Source organism: Cryptotermes secundus, unplaced genomic scaffold (assembly GCF_002891405.2).
Source record: "Cryptotermes secundus unplaced genomic scaffold, Csec_1.0 scaffold537, whole genome shotgun sequence".
Classification (NCBI taxonomy): Eukaryota; Metazoa; Arthropoda; class Insecta; order Blattodea; family Kalotermitidae; genus Cryptotermes; species Cryptotermes secundus.
In genome coordinates this window covers 824779-840624 of record NW_019740661.1, presented here as the reverse complement: position 1 = coordinate 840624, position 15846 = coordinate 824779, and the positions used below count along the sequence as shown (strand labels likewise).

At 40.7% G+C, this 15846-nt stretch overlaps 1 protein-coding gene across 2 annotated transcripts in view; it reads right to left on the bottom strand.

Moving 5' to 3' along the window:
• Window positions 1-15484, bottom strand: part of LOC111872524 (protein borderless) — a 56951-nt gene extending 41467 nt beyond the window's left edge. Inside the window, exons 1-3 of one of the 2 annotated variants that reach the window (XM_023866528.1) lie at window positions 15238-15484; window positions 8790-8918; window positions 7590-7729 (exon numbers count right to left, since the gene is read on the bottom strand). In XM_023866528.1, the coding sequence (XP_023722296.1) occupies window positions 7590-7729; window positions 8790-8856 (207 nt within the window). In that variant the 5' untranslated portion in view covers window positions 8857-8918; window positions 15238-15484. Of the gene's footprint in view, window positions 1-7589; window positions 7730-8789; window positions 9060-15237 lie in introns of those variants that run through there. The other variant, XM_023866529.2, reaches the window with a different exon arrangement.
• Window positions 15485-15846: the final 362 nt, after the last annotated feature.

The window sequence follows — 15846 nt, the reverse complement described above, 5'->3', positions numbered from 1 at the left end:
AAGGTAAACTTGCAGAAAACGGAGCAGGTTGGCACTGTAGCAACACATCTGATTTGTGCTCAGGGATATCTGGTTCATATCGTGATATGGGAGGTGCTATTCGAAGGTGATTTGCGACTTTTATCAGCCATTATATGTGAATTATACACAGTGCATCGCATTGGCGAGTTACGGTTTCTTCCAGAGTCCTTCCAATTTCACACCATGTAATAGATCTCTCCGATGTCATCCATTTTGTAGTCAGTCTGACAGATGTCGCCATTTTGTAGACAAAGGCATGGTCTCATCGTCACTACTGAATGAGGAAACGGGTCCTATCTAATATTTGTTACTGTCCAAGATCCTGAATTCCCATTAAAATATATGTGCTCCTACCATCAGCCCGAGTGCTGAACCAAACAGCGTACGATACGTTTTACGTAACAATAATAAAATTAAAGCATCAATGCGATGTACCTGTAATTGCATTTAGTCTACTCAGTGTTTTTTTCTGTTGCAGCAACGTATACAAATTTAAAGTTAATTATATGCATATCCCCCTCGTTGGTGTCTCCACCTTATCGTGGTGAGGGGGTTTGAGTATGCCAAGGACCCTGAGAGCTATACCAGCGGTAGCGTAGCTACTGGCAGAGCCTCCCTTGCTGGACAGGTCAAAGGGTAGGCATCAGACGAAGAGAGACACCAAAAACTGATGCCGGAAGCAGCGTCGAGATGAGCGACTTGAAGCACAGAGCAAATAATGCTCGAGATGGTTCAAGTTCGTATAGCAACAGGCGTGACCAGAGTGGTTTGAACGGCTGTTGTACTGCGATGTGGAAAGCAAATGGAAAAACTACCACATTATCACTTTTCCTGGATAGTCTCTTTCCAAAAACAGAGATACCATGTATGCGAGATGTTTCCTCTGGAGGCAAAACAATCCGGAGGTAAACTACTCCCCCAATCGGATCTCCGGGGGGGGATGTTTCTAGAGGAAATGTCATGCAGGCGTTACAACAAGAAAAAGTGCGAAGATCAGAAGAAACAGCATGGATACAAGATTGGAACATGGAATGTCAGGACCTTGAATCAAGCAGGAAAATTGGAGAATTTGAAAACGGAAATGCAGAAGAATGAAGTGTCTGTTCTAGGTGTCAGCGAAGTGCGGTGGAAAGGACAAGGTGAAATAAGAAGCGGTGATTATACAGTGTATTATTCCGGAGGTGAACGGGCTGAAAGAGGTGTGGCAATAGTGGTGCATAAAAGTGTAGTGAGGAGTGTTGTTAAGAAGATTGCTTGTAATGACAGAATTATTGCTCTGAAGTTAAAGGCGGAACCGGTAGATATACTGATTATACAAGTGTACATGCCAACATCAGAGTATGAAGATGATGAAGTGGAAAAAGTGTATGACACAATTGAAGAAATTCTTCAGGAAGATGGAAGAGGAGACACAAACAGCATCATATTGGGAGACTGGAACAGCATTGTTGGAGATGAACCATATCAGAATATTGTTGGATCACATGGACTAGGAAGACGGAATCACAGAGGTCAAATGCTTATTGACTTTTGTGAACGAAATGGATTGATTGTTACCAACACTTGGTTCAAGAAGCCAAAGAGAAGAATTTACACATGGAAGGCACCTGGGGATTGGAAGAGGCATCAGCTGGACTACATCCTTGTGAAACATCGATTCAGAAACAGTGTGAAGGATGTGAAGACGCTTCCTGGGGCAGACATTGACTCTGACCACAACTTGCTGGTTGCCAAGTTCCGAACCAGGTTGAAGAAAATTATAGGATTTCGAAAGCGCAGACCCAGATGGGATTTGGAGAAGTTATATGCTCAAAGACAAAGCGTGCAAGAGACTCTAGAAGAGAAACTCGGTGCAATTGAAGGTGAAAGCGGAAATGCTGAAGCGCAGTGGAACGATATAAAAGAATGCATGTTAGATACTATCAGTGATTTGGTAGGTAAAGTTGAGAAGATAGCAAGAAAACCATGGGTTACACAGGAGATGATGAGTAAAATGGAGGAGCGAAGGAAATGGAAGAATGTCAACAATGAAGAAGGCAGGAGGAAATACAGGAGACTGAGGAATGAATTGAAAAGAGCCACGGACAGGGCCAAAAAGGAATATCTTGAGAAGATATGTAATGAGATTATGGAATTTCAAAGAACAGGCCGTTATGATTTGATGTACATGAAGACAAAAGAACTAGGATGGAAAGAGAATCATGGGATTCAAAATGTTGGCATCGAAGACTCCCAGGGGAATAGAATAGTAGATCAGAGGCAAGTGCTGAAAATTTGGGAAAATTATATTTCAGAACTATATGATCGACCTAATCGGCCAGAAACCTTAGAAGTTGAACCGGAAGAAGAAGTAGATACAGACGAGAAAGGACCATATATTTTACAAAGTGAGGTGGAAAAAGCTATCAAGGAAATGAGGAAGGGAAAGGCTACAGGAGATGATGATGTACCTGGAGATGTGCTCAAGTTACTGGGAGAAGGTGGTTTGAAAACACTGACAAAACTAATGAACACCATATATGAAAGTGGAGAGTGGCCCAAGGACTTTACAGAAGTTACAATGATTGCCTTAAAGAAAAAGACAAAAGCTACAAAATGCAGCGACCATCGCACAATAAGTCTTATTGCACATACAGCAAAGATAATAGCAAAGATACTTAAAAGAAGAATTGAAAGGAAAATAGAGGATGTACTTGGAGAAGATCAGTTTGGATTTAGAAGAGGAAAAGGAACCAGGGATGCAATTGGGATGATGAGAATTATAGCGGAACGAACTTTGGAGATAGATGAAGAACTGTGTGTTTGCTTCATAGACTGGCAGAAGGCATTTGACCGGGTAAACTGGACCAAATTAATGCAGATCCTGAAAGAAACAGGTATCGATTGGCATGAAAGAAGATTGATTAGCAAATTGTACATGGATCAGAAAGTTAGAGTACGACTGGACAGGGGGGAGACAGGAAGTGTGCAGATTGGAAGAGGAGTTCGACAAGGATGCTGTTTATCACCAATTCTGTTCAACTTGTACAGCGAATGCCTTACCAAGGAAGCTCTGGATGGGCTCGGTGACTTCAAAGTAGGAGGGCAAATTATTCAAACTGTGAAATATGCAGATGACCTTGTGTTAATGGCTAAGGAAGAAACTGTGCTACAGGGCATGATTGATAGACTAATTGAAATTGGAAGGTGCTATGGCATGGAAATGAATGTGGAGAAAACAAAAGTAATGAAAATTTCGAGACAACCAACCCCAGTCACAATAAAGATAGACCAAAAACAAGTGGAGAATGTGAAATGTTTTAAATATTTGGGTAGCTTGTTAACAGATGATGGAAGGTGTACTTGTGAAATTAAATCCAGGATTGCCATGGCAAAAGCTGCATTTAGCAAGAAGAAGAATCTTTTTACCAGCAAATTGGACTTAAATTTGAGGAAGAAACTAGTGAAATGCTACATTTGGAGCATAGCTCTGTATGGGGCTGAAACATGGACACTTAGGGCAGTAGATCAGAAACATCTGGAAAGTTTCGAAATGTGGTGTTGGAGAAGAATGGAGAAGATCAGTTGGACCGATTATGTGAGAAATGAAGAAGTGTTAATTAGAGTCAGTGAGCAGAGGAATATCCTACATGAAATAAGAAAACGGAAGGCTAATTGGATTGGTCATGTTTTACGCAGAAACTGCCTTCTAAAAGAAGCTATCGAAGGAAAGATAGATGGGCGGATAGAAGTGACAAGAAGACGAGGAAGAAGACGTAAGAAGATGCTGGATGACCTTGGGGACAGAAGAGGATACTGTCATTTGAAGGAGAAAGCTCTAGATCGCATTAAGTGGAGGAATTGTTTTGAAAGAGACTGTGGACCTGTCGTCTTGACAGATTACTGATGATGATGATATGCATATATAATAAAATAAATCTCAGCAATTAACACTAGGTCCTTCCTTAAAAATATGATAGTTACTCAGCTCCTCAAGAAATCCTGTGTTTCCACAGCAACCGCGCAAATTGTATGAAGCGGCGACGTTTCAGGCTTATGTTCGAATCTCAGACGGAACAGGAACAATCCTGACTGTGATTTTACTTGATTGTCTTCAGTCTCCAGGCAGATGTTAGGATCGTATCTGCAATTAAGCCACGACCTCTTTCTTCAGCATCCTTTCCTGTGCGTTACTCAGTATGTTTCCAAGCTATATAATTTCGATACTGATAGTGTCCTTAAATAAATAATAATAATAAAAAAAGATTCTCTAGGACTATAAACTGAGTTACTTAAAGAAATATTAAATAATCTAGAAGTAAAACATGGAACCTGGAGGTTCATTGTTGTGTTTAGAGGCCCGTAACTGAACGCTAGCCCAAGCCAGTTAATTTCCGTACGGATATTACTCCGATAAGATGCATTTCAATGATTATTAGACTACTATACTCATATCTCCATGCTTACTACATGGCCTGCCTATCTCATCTCTCTTGTTAAGTGAATATGATAATTTCTGCGAGACGACAAATTTCATAAAAATTTACACGTACACTTTCTCAATGTCGAGCATCTGGAAAAGGCCTGCAGATGTTGGAATCTTAAGCCAGTTTGTCCGTTCTATATCCAGTATACATCAGTATTGCCTCTCGATGATGGTAAAATCATCATTCAATGCTGATGACTTTGCTTTACAGTACTTCGAGTTCCTCTTACTACTCGTAGGTCGGCGCCTCACGCTAAAAAATAAAATATCCGGCTGGACAATTCAGGATCCTTCTTCATCAAAATGTTATCTAGGCCACACTCGGATACAGACCTTTCCCACGAGAAAAGGGACCCGGAGCTTGAAGCCGATCACGCAACTGTGCCTACGATGTACGGAGCTACGTCTCCTGGGCTTCTTGAGGGCGCGGTTCTCAGACACAGGAACTTTTATCCTAATTATAATGATGTACTTTTTTTGATGACTCGACTACGCCATCAGTAGTTACATTGCAACAAGTCGCACGTGATGTGAAAATTATTCAGTTTCGGAGCAATTAGAAGAACTCGCGCTTGCTAAGGAAGTCATCAAGGTCTGTGTAATGAACTGAAACCTCCATGCGGGGAGAGGAACCCCGAGGCACGCACATTTCAACTTCATTGAAGCCTGAAGAGCATCTTCATGAAGTCTTGGCATTGCGTCCATTTCGTTGGTTAAGCAGCAAGGAACCTTCAACAATTGAATCTTAGAAAATCAGCGGGCGAGCTACAGTAGCTTCTTTCGGAAATAAGAATCTGGTCAAAATATCCTACATAGGTCCCAGGTTGCGCTCTCTTCTATTTGAATGCGAAACTTCATACGTCACTCAAACAAATGAACATTCATGATAACGCTATTGCATACAACAATTAACAAAGAATTCCGGGGAAATCCCATAAAGTATCTATTTCTTTTGTTGCATAGACTAATAATCTTACTACTCCCGTGCTTTTAATACCATTTTTGATAAAGTAAACGTATAGTCGAACATAACAATTTTAATTTAGATCATGGACTAGCGTGATGAACGCATGCGCCAATGGTTAGACGAACGAATCCTGGTCAAATCAGAATATATATTGCTTTCAAATTTAAAAACTGTTACAGAATATCGCTAGTGCAGTACTATTACTACTATTATTATCTAATTGTTTTCCTGCTAGAAGCATGTTATTATATGTATTGGACATATACTTAAATATTCGTGCAACTGTCATGTTTTATTATTTATTGAATTACAATTTGTAGGAATGTTTATGTCTACCTCCAACTGATTATATGTTACACCCATCAGACCGAAGAATAATAGGTCTACAGAATTCATGCGGCAGTCTTGTTGTTGGTCTACATTCAATAAAGAAATTACCTTACAAAAGTTGCACAACACATAACATGAAGTGTTAGCGTTACTCCATTCCTTCATTACAAGTTCGCGACTACGCCATGTTTTTATTATTGACTTCAGAAAATTTGAAATTACGAGTTTGGGGTAGCCTGCATTGGCATAATATATTCACCAAATTTCATGAAAATCAAGCAATTGTTTCATAAATTTAATTGGAGATACATGTTCGAAGACGTCATCGTGGTATTCGCCTAAGATTCCCCTTACGGAAAGAAAACAGTCTAGAAGCTGTCATGGGATAAAGTGCAGATTATAAAGAGTGGTTAATATTGTTAGACTAAGCAACCAATGAAGTAGCAACTGCTACAGTAGAGTCAACGAAATAATCGACACGGGTAAGAGGAGAGAACTTCGGCGGCTGATTGCTCACTTTCTCTACCCATACTGCATTGGGTGTGCGCGATGGAAACTAGAAAGAGTGGGGACAGCACGCTAAGGGGAAAATGTCTGTCAATTCTTCTGTGGATCCCCGACTATATTCAACAACCTGACTTACCCAACAAACAAAGCAAATAACTAATCAACCAATCGTTTCACAAAGCAAGTGTCTGGTGTTAGAACATGAAGTTTGAATCCCCTATCTCAAAATCTAATTTCTACGTCCAAACTAAACCAAATTAACGCTATCCACAGTAACACATCTTACTCTAAGATACTCTCACTTCGGTCTCTGCCCTACATGTCAGCCAATGCACAAATCCTACCCATTGTACAAAGCTGAATTTACTTCATGAATAACTGGAGGTAAATATCATTATGATTTTTCTTGTTTAGAGTACACTTTACTCCATCTCTTCCCTAGTCTACGTCTGATAAGCCATTGTATATATTACGTCATTCTGAGGTCACACCGCCAACTGTTGTAATATTCTCCGGCTTCTGGTCTACCTCAACCAGCCCAGAGCACAGATTCGTGGTCCAGAGCGCTTGTCATTAGGTAAAGTTGTCACGTGGTTATCGTTACCAATATTCATGTGAACAGAACGGTTAAATGACTGGAGGGGAATATATGGAAGTACGCCGGAGGGAAAATAGCAGTTCTGAGACGTCGGGGTTATCGATTCATGGGACTGCTTTCTGTGGCCTTAGCTAGCAAAGGGATTATTAGGCACGAGATTAGCGCAGCAGTTAAAACGAACGTAGAAACGAAGAAATAAAAACAAAAAGTTGAAGAGTATGTCTTCTAGGTTGTTCGGCGAGAGACTGACGTTTAAGAGGAATATTTCACCTCCATCTTCAGGATGAAGAGTAAGCCAAGCACATCTTGCCACCCGCTTCTGCTGGCTCACACTTCGGCCCTGTTCTTCCGAAATGTCAGTTTCTCTCCGAACTAGACTTGGTTACAACCCAGAACACCTTACTCTTCATAGTCACAGAACCTCAGATTCAATAGAATAACATTGTGGCCAGCAAGCCCAGGTGAAGAGAACACAAGACAGTCCCAAACCTAGCCGGATGACTACATTAAATTCGAAACTCTAAGAAACAGTGTGTGGTCATATGGGAGAATGTTAGGGAGTTAGTTTCTTAGTAAAGTTAATTGGAAATTAATTAGGCAATCAGTGCCTAGCCACCATCACGTTAGGAAATTGGGTTCAGCCCTGTGCTTGACTGCAATGGCACTGAAACCAGACACTACACAGGAAGGGAAGGGCTTACCTCCTTGTTCCAGCGCAGAATGTAGGGTATGACGTAGTCATGTGGGAAGTCCAGGGGACAGTTGAACACAACGTACTCCCCCACTTTGGTTGACAACATGGTCGCCTGTTTCTCTTCCTCCATCAGCGAGAACACGGCGCCTTCCAACAAATCACCAGTCACCAATGAATGAAACTTTGAAAACCACAGGAGATTTTAGTGACTTTGTACAGGCACTGCCTCCAATTTTTAATAAAACACCCACCAAGAATTAAGAACTTGTGGCAACTTCTTGCACAATTTGGGTACTTACGTCACATTTATTGACTGGACCAACCAGTAGACAAACCTTACATTTCAGCGTGCTGTTGCACAGGTTAATGGTTTAAATTGCAGGGTTACAAAAACTGGAACTGTAGTTTTAACGGAGTTTAGGGAAGTGAAATAGAAAATGCAATAAAACACTGCAATTGCGTAAAAGTATCTACCTGATGATCTTACAAGAACTGAACATGCCGTAGAAGTAACGTTTATAGAAACAAGAAGTTACACTATAGCACACGAGCAGTTTACAAGCGCGACAGGAAGCTGTATATTTTAAGACTCTCCATGCAGATTAAATTGTAGACAAATATTCATGCGCACGAAGATAATAATTCACTGATAGTTGGTGTAAAAATGTTCAGCAACATATATTTGAAGTTACATCCTACATCATAACATTTTATCATTTTAAGCATGAAATTAATGTAGTTCTCTTTTTCAATTCAGCTCATACGTACGCCCTAAGAGGAAACTCACTGTGTCTCCGTTAAGAATATCGACCGGATAAAATCATTTAGGCAAATAATCACTGATTATTCTTAGAATCATATAAACATGAAGCAGATAGCAAGTAGAGAAAACCGTTTGTTGAAAGCGCTGATTGCCCTCCTTGCTACCTGCTTCATGGTGAGTTTTTGCTTTGCTTATTCTTCTACTTGCTTCAAACCAGTTTCTTGCTTGGCTTATTCTCAGATCATGAAGATGGAGGCGAAACGTTCCTCCGAAAATTCGACTGTCTTTCAACGGTTTGCACGGCGTTGTATCCCACAAGATTGAACACTTTATGTCATTAGACACAAAATAAAGCCAGTACCTGGTTCAGCATTGTAGCATAACCGAATAAACAAATAACGAAGTGAAATCTTTAAAAATGTATGAGCCGTATCCTACACTCACCTCTTCCAATTAAAAGTAGCAGAATTGTGGAAGAGAAGGCGTGTCTGTTTCTCGATGACGCATCCATGTTGATACACGAAATTAATAAGCACACGTAGAGCCGGAGAACTTTCTATCCATGTAGCTTTCCTGCGGGAAATGGAAGATCTCAATTTAAACTCCAGATCTTCAAAAACGTACACAACTACGTCATACTCCCCCTGTCACATGAAAGCGTATTTCAGTTGTGTACGCTGCGTCAGCACCTCTGGTATAATTACTGAATAGAGTTAACTGCAAAGCAACTTCGACCTTCTGGAGTGATGGAGCGAGAAGGAGACTGGTCTGCCTTGTCGATATCTTCTTCAAGCATTTTTGTTTTTTTTTGTGGGTTATTTAATGACGCTGTCAGTAGCCAGACTATGTCACTTCGAATGGCAAGGTGATAGGTGAATGAAGAGTCGGAAAGGATTTGGAAGGAAATGATAAAGTTGAAGTAATGTCCTGGCATTTGCGTGGTGGAATTTAGAAAAACCGTATAAAACCTCAGTCCGGATATACGGTTTCGCTGCCGAGATTCGAACCGAGTACCTCTAGAGTAGTATCTCTACACCAGCGATTTCGGTAATCTGGTGACACTGTGTTACGCAGAGTGCCGATAGAAATGCCAGGGGAAAAGTTGTTCTAAAATGGAAATTTCTGAATCCCTCATTTTCATATTTTATAAAATATACATCTATACATAAAATGCCGGTCACGGTAGCTTAGCGGTCTAAGGCATGTACTGTCTTCGGTCGCTTGGAAACTGGGGTCGTGGCTTCGAGTCCCAATCAGGGCATGGATGTTTAGTTTGTGTGTGTGCGTTTTTCTGTGTTTGTGTACAGGCAGAGGCCTTGCGACGAGCTAATCACCCGTCCAAGGAGTCCTACCGAATGTGTAAGATCTAGAAAAACCGAAGTGAACAGAGAAGTTCATGGAGGTACGCCTAGGTCCACTGGGGCTGTAGTGCCAAGGAAAAACAAAATATATAAAATATTTTACAGTGCTTTCATATTTCTCATATATGCATATACAGGGTAAGCTATCCTGTAACAGGCCGTGGAGGCCCAGAGGGTTTTGAGAAGTCGCGGCTCCCACATTTTCTAGACAATCGGCTCACAGACGTCGGTGAGGATGGATCATTGAAATCAATGGTAAATTGAAAATATCCGTACTGGGATCTTATCTGTTGCAGCTATCTGATTCCAGAGAAAAATATTTGTTATTAGGATAAATACAGATACAACTTAGAATGGAACTTCTTAGATGAAATACGGCTTAGAGGTTTGTTGTAATGAAGGGCGGTGCCATTCGTGAATATTTGGACTCCAACATCGTTGCTATTGCAATAAAACTTACGCGCATCACTAACTAACGAAATACCAGGAAACAGTATGCCTGTAATTATTTCTAAACACTGCAAGAAGCAATCCTGTGATCATAAAACCATGATGTCGACCATAGCAGCGAAGTTATTCGTGAAAGATAATAATAATTGTAGACCCAATGCCGTATCAGTTTTCTGGGAAGACATATTTTCCAGCGGAGTTTCGAGTTCCATCTAACATTTTTCTCTTATTTTCTAGAGGGACTTGTTATTGAGGTCACTATTGGCATCAGGCATATGCACCACAAAGGGTCACGTAATTTTGTTGCTGAATATGTTTGAAATTAACACGAGGAGTTCAAGACAGGAACTGCTCAAACACGGCCAGCTGAAAACAAGGATAAACTAAAAATATTAATACAGGAAGCCTGTTTCTTATACACAGCCAGGATAGCGCAGTCGGTATGGCCACTGGCTGAGGGCTGGACGACCGAGGGGTCGGAGTTCGGTCCCGGTAGGTTCAAGAATATTCTATTCTCCATGTCGTCCAGACCGGCTCTGAGGCCCACTCGTCTCCTATCCAACGGGTACCTGGGGGTTATTTCTACGGGGGTAAAGCGGCAGGGTCGTGAAGCTGAAAATTCACCTTCAGCTAGTGCCGAGGTCACGAAAATGTGGATATATATGTCCACTCCCCCATACGCCTTCATGGTGTAGTGTTTAATTAGTTAAGCACAGGGGACAAGTTCACTTTACTTCTATGGCTCCGGTGATTTGTTAATATCACAAACTTAGGAATATATTTGGCCAACGTAGATACAGTTTTGCCTTCGCATCTTGAGCTGACAAACCCAGTAGTATATTTAAGCACACGTAGTAAAGAATAGCAGCGGCACGCACACAGGAAGACTACACCTATACAGTGTGGAAACAAGAACTAGCCGCTGCAGCACTTTAGATATAGGGCGAGTAACCCTAACAATTTTAAATTTAAAATTTAGAGAAAAATTTTAAAGGATTTTAAAATTAGAACTAAAGATTTTATAGTGCTACTACAGGAACGTCAAAATTAACGCGTGTAAAATAATCTACAAACCAGACAGATATCAACGAAGTAGATGTTGATAACAACAAGGAAAGTGTTTTAAATGTTAAATTTTGGGCTGGGTGCAGTGTGACAGCAACGTGAGTGTTATACACCTGATGATGGCCGTGTGAGGCCGAAACATGTAGTGTAGAGGAGCAATATCAAGGACACATAATATATTGTTTGCACTTGGGACGGAATTTGTATCATTATATCATTTATTGACAAACCCAGCTTTAACACATTACACTCAAATTTTGGGGTTCTCGTTTGGGAATTCAGCTGTGTTACCAACTATACCGACTAACACTTTTAACTGTGGGAACTTAATTTCCGTTGCATTATGAGTCACAGAGAGCTGTATGAAATTTCAAGTACTTACGGTGGCGTGTAGCATATCAAGATTAAGGTCTTCTGGGATGTGACATCAAGTAATTTCTTACGTTAGTACTAACGTTTCGGAGGAACCTACTGCCTCCATCTTCTGGGTAGAAAAGTGATCCTTGAAAATGGAGAGAGCAGGTTCCTCAGAAATGTTTGTACACTTTTACTAAATTACACAGCAATCCAAGAAGCTTATAATTTTCATACGAAGCTGTTTCTTTCCGCATATAACGCACAGGGTATGTCCCGTGATTACACAGCAATCCAAGAAGCTTATAATTTTCATACGAAGCTGTTTCTTTCCGCATATAATGCACAGGGTATGTCCCGTGATCACATTTAATAAAGTAAGTAAGTAAAGCTATCACTGTACCAGGCCATGGAGGCCCATAGGGTTGTGAGACATTGAGAGTTCCACATTATGTAGACAATCGGCTCAAAGATGGCGGTAAGGTTGTCAGCCTTACGCGCCGGCCGCGCTTTACTCCCCAGAAAAATTATTTAATTAATTCCTGGTGCTCATTTCTGTTAGAGACTGAGTAGACCCCAGGCCGGAAAGTTCAGGTCAATTGAAAAAAAAAATCGATTACCTCATCGGGACTTGAACCCGCGACCTTCCGGCTTGTAGAATAGCGCCTCAATCAACCTGTCGCATTAGAAAATGAATAATAAAATGACATTAATATAAATGACTGTTGAACATTATTTCATCCTTCCATTGCAGTGCACTACGCAACTGATTCAGCGACGTGTCCCGCAGCGAACCTAATTCGGAAGACAACCCTTATGCTTCGTGCATCATTGAGAGAGTAGTAGCATTAGAGATCACACTTGTACAATTAACCCGGCAAGTGCTCAGGTCCTTCCATGCTGCACACGTATTATCGCGATTAAAGGCACCGTCTCCTGTAGAGAAGATTTACTTCATAAAATCACAGGAAAATATTTATGAGCAGGATTGTTACAGCCAGCTGTTCGTGATAAATGAATGTTTATTAAATTTTAGGCTTATACACAAATTAAAGGTTAGTTTTATTTATTCATTAAAACACAACGCGATTAGACATCACCACGTATTCTAATACTAAACCACTAATCACAGACATAAAAATCATATTGAGTTTTAGCAATTATTCTGTTCATCTCTGCTCCTATACATAAAGCTGAAGCACAAAAAATTGCCAGTTATATTGATTTTCCAGCTACTGCTTTATTTATTTATGTCCTATAATATTCAATTGAAGCAAAAATGATATATTGATTTACAGAAACTTTTTAGTTCAGTTCTACAGTAATATATTATGACGTGCATACACATTGCTAGGCAACGATTCGGTAAACAGGTGCCTGCGGTATACATGCCTCAACAATAGAGAGGCTGTTTTCTATGTGGTCCTCGACGCTACCGTTGCTATGCAATGGTGCGGTAAACACGCCTAAAACAATACTGGATAATAGAAGACGGTGTTTTCTACGTGGTCCGTGTAAAGTGGTTATACAGAAGTGTTCGGCAGCATACAGCAGTAGAAAATGAAGTCGAGTTTTGAGACGCCAGACTGCCCGAATATGAACTTGGGAGCAGAGGAAATGAACTGAGTCGAGTCTTAGGAATTGGCACCCGCAGAATAATGGCAAGAAAGGAATTAGGAGGTGCAAAGAAGATTTCATGTGTGATTTGAATTGACAGAGACTGTTATAAATCCGTTGCCAGAATACGACTAGTGAAGACTGAGAAACCTAGTGCGTGTGTAACGATGAACTGTACAGTGTGGAGATCAGCGATAGTGCTGTAATTACCTGTAGTCCCTAGTTGTGAGTGTATAAAGTTGCAATCTATGCCTAGGTATTTTTAGTTATCTCTGTCCATCAGGTTTTCTTGCCAAAGTTTTATATACATTTTTCTTCTCTCTTATTTGCACTACATGTCATATTTGTATCTTCTTCCTTGGTCTGGTCATTCTAACAACATTTGGCGATATATACATATAACGTATTTCTTCATGTGTATCAAGTACTATTCCTTTATGTAAATAGTATTTTCAAAATTATCATGTTGTATTGTATATTGCAGCTTAGATCTAACTACATCTGTGTCTATTGTATGTTTTGCGAACTGAAGTTTGTCTGCGCAAAGGCTGATCTAGGTGTGTGTTCTCTATACTTGGCTATGAACCTTCTTCCTCCCTGGACTGTGCACATTTGTGCAATGTTTAACACTGAGTTCGTGAATTAGATTTCTGTTGCGTGCTTTCGTCACATCTGTCTTTTCGAGCTCACCATGCTGTTCGGTGTTCGGCATGTGTACTCGGAAGGCATTTTAATTTGATATATTTAAATTATTATATTATTATGTTTAGACTAATATTGTGATGTTAGTCCTCCGCTTTGATTAACTTAGCCATTAGCCGAGGTTCTCACTTCGTATTCTATTCTCAGAAGATTTGTAGACGTGATGCCTGTGGCATGAACATTTCACGCATGAGCCTGCGAGAAATAAGAATTATAAGGGACAAATTTAAATGTTTAGAGCGACCTGGAAAGCAGATTACTGAGATGCCTTTAATTTCTCTCCTCGCAAAGGGCATATGGATACAACTAGCAGATATAATTCTACGAAGCTAAATTAAATTATAATACAAAATTTATTCCAAATCAGTTCTTTTTGGGGAGTTTTAATTGGAATATGGTAAAGGTATCCCTGTAACAGGCCGTGGAGGCCCATAGGGTTGTGAGATGTCGAGGCTCCCACATTTTCTAGACAATCGGCTCACAGATGGCGGTAAGGGTGTCAGACTTACGCGCCGGCCGCCCTTTACCCCCCAGGAAGATCCCTGATACTCATTTTTATTAGAGGCTGAGTCGACCCCAGGGCCATAGTGCGGTTGGAAGGATTAGGTAAATTGAAAAAATCCACCTCATCGGGATTCAATCCCGCGACTTTCCGGATTGTAGAATAGTGCCTCAACCAACTACGCTACTGCGTGCGCCTTAACTGTGAACATAAGTGGAAATAATTCCCAAATTAAAGTGGTCTTCATTTTACACATTTCAGTGTAGAACATGTAGTGAATATTTTAGGCGTGTTTCGCGTAGCAAAGACTATTCTATTATCAATGTAGGTAACCAATAATTGTCTCAATTTTGTCCTCATGAAGTACGTATTGATGGAGCACATTTTAAAAAGTAAGACATGTTGTTTTGAAATCCCACAACCACAAATATTACCTTCTCTATTCCCTGTTTTTACTATCATCATCATCATCATCATCGTCGTCGTCGTCGTCGTCGTCGTGGTTCCAATCGTCTTAACAAGCACCAATTGGAGGTTCATAATATTTCTTCAATATTATAAAAAGACCGACAACAATATAAATTTGGTACGTATCACAAAATAATGACCACCATTGAACCTGAAGACGTACATTGGCTGTTGAACATATGTCAGTCACTGCGAGTTGGCCCATAAGGCCTAAAGTGGTGGGAATATAGTTTCAGGATGTGGCACTAAATGGATTTGAAGGGGGAAAGACTACTCTGTGACCTCAGTATGCTTGCATGCGACATCAGAGTTCCTGCCACAAACACGCAGTGCCAGACATTCAAACAACATACAATATTCAGAACTCCGTTACCTTGTTCAGATGCGTCAGTTTCGTGCAATTGAGATCTAATGAAGACAATTCCTTGAGCTTTCCTTCCTGTCACAACTCTGCGCAGTTCAACATTCCAGTGTCCAGTACTGAGGATGGAAGCTTCATACTTTACTAAGAAAAACTGTTTGGCTTTTACACAATCATAAAGCACCAGGCACTTCCGTCAGTGGAAAATGAGCGGACCAGAGCGCAGCTCCCCGGCCGAAGCATTACGTAGGGACAGGACAATGATATAAGAGGCGTTTTAACTGACAGCATGACGACAGCAGCCGGACATTGGGCGGAGCTGTCCACACTGGCTGCATGATGGAACAGCAGAACGCTGGCCGCAGGGAAGGATAGGAGACAGATTCTCTTCATATTAAGCGCACTGACAGAAGAAAAGAAACAACTTCCTCTACATCTTTTACGAAAAGAGGGACAGTGAGATAGGGTTCTGTCCACCCTGGCTTAACGGAAGGACGAAAACATTTATTGATCACCTGATTGACTACATCCTAATTGCATGAAAGGAATCGAATTAGCTCTGTCGGTATAGGAACGGGCTACGGCCTACAATAGATTCCTTGCAGTGCAAGATTTTTCTCC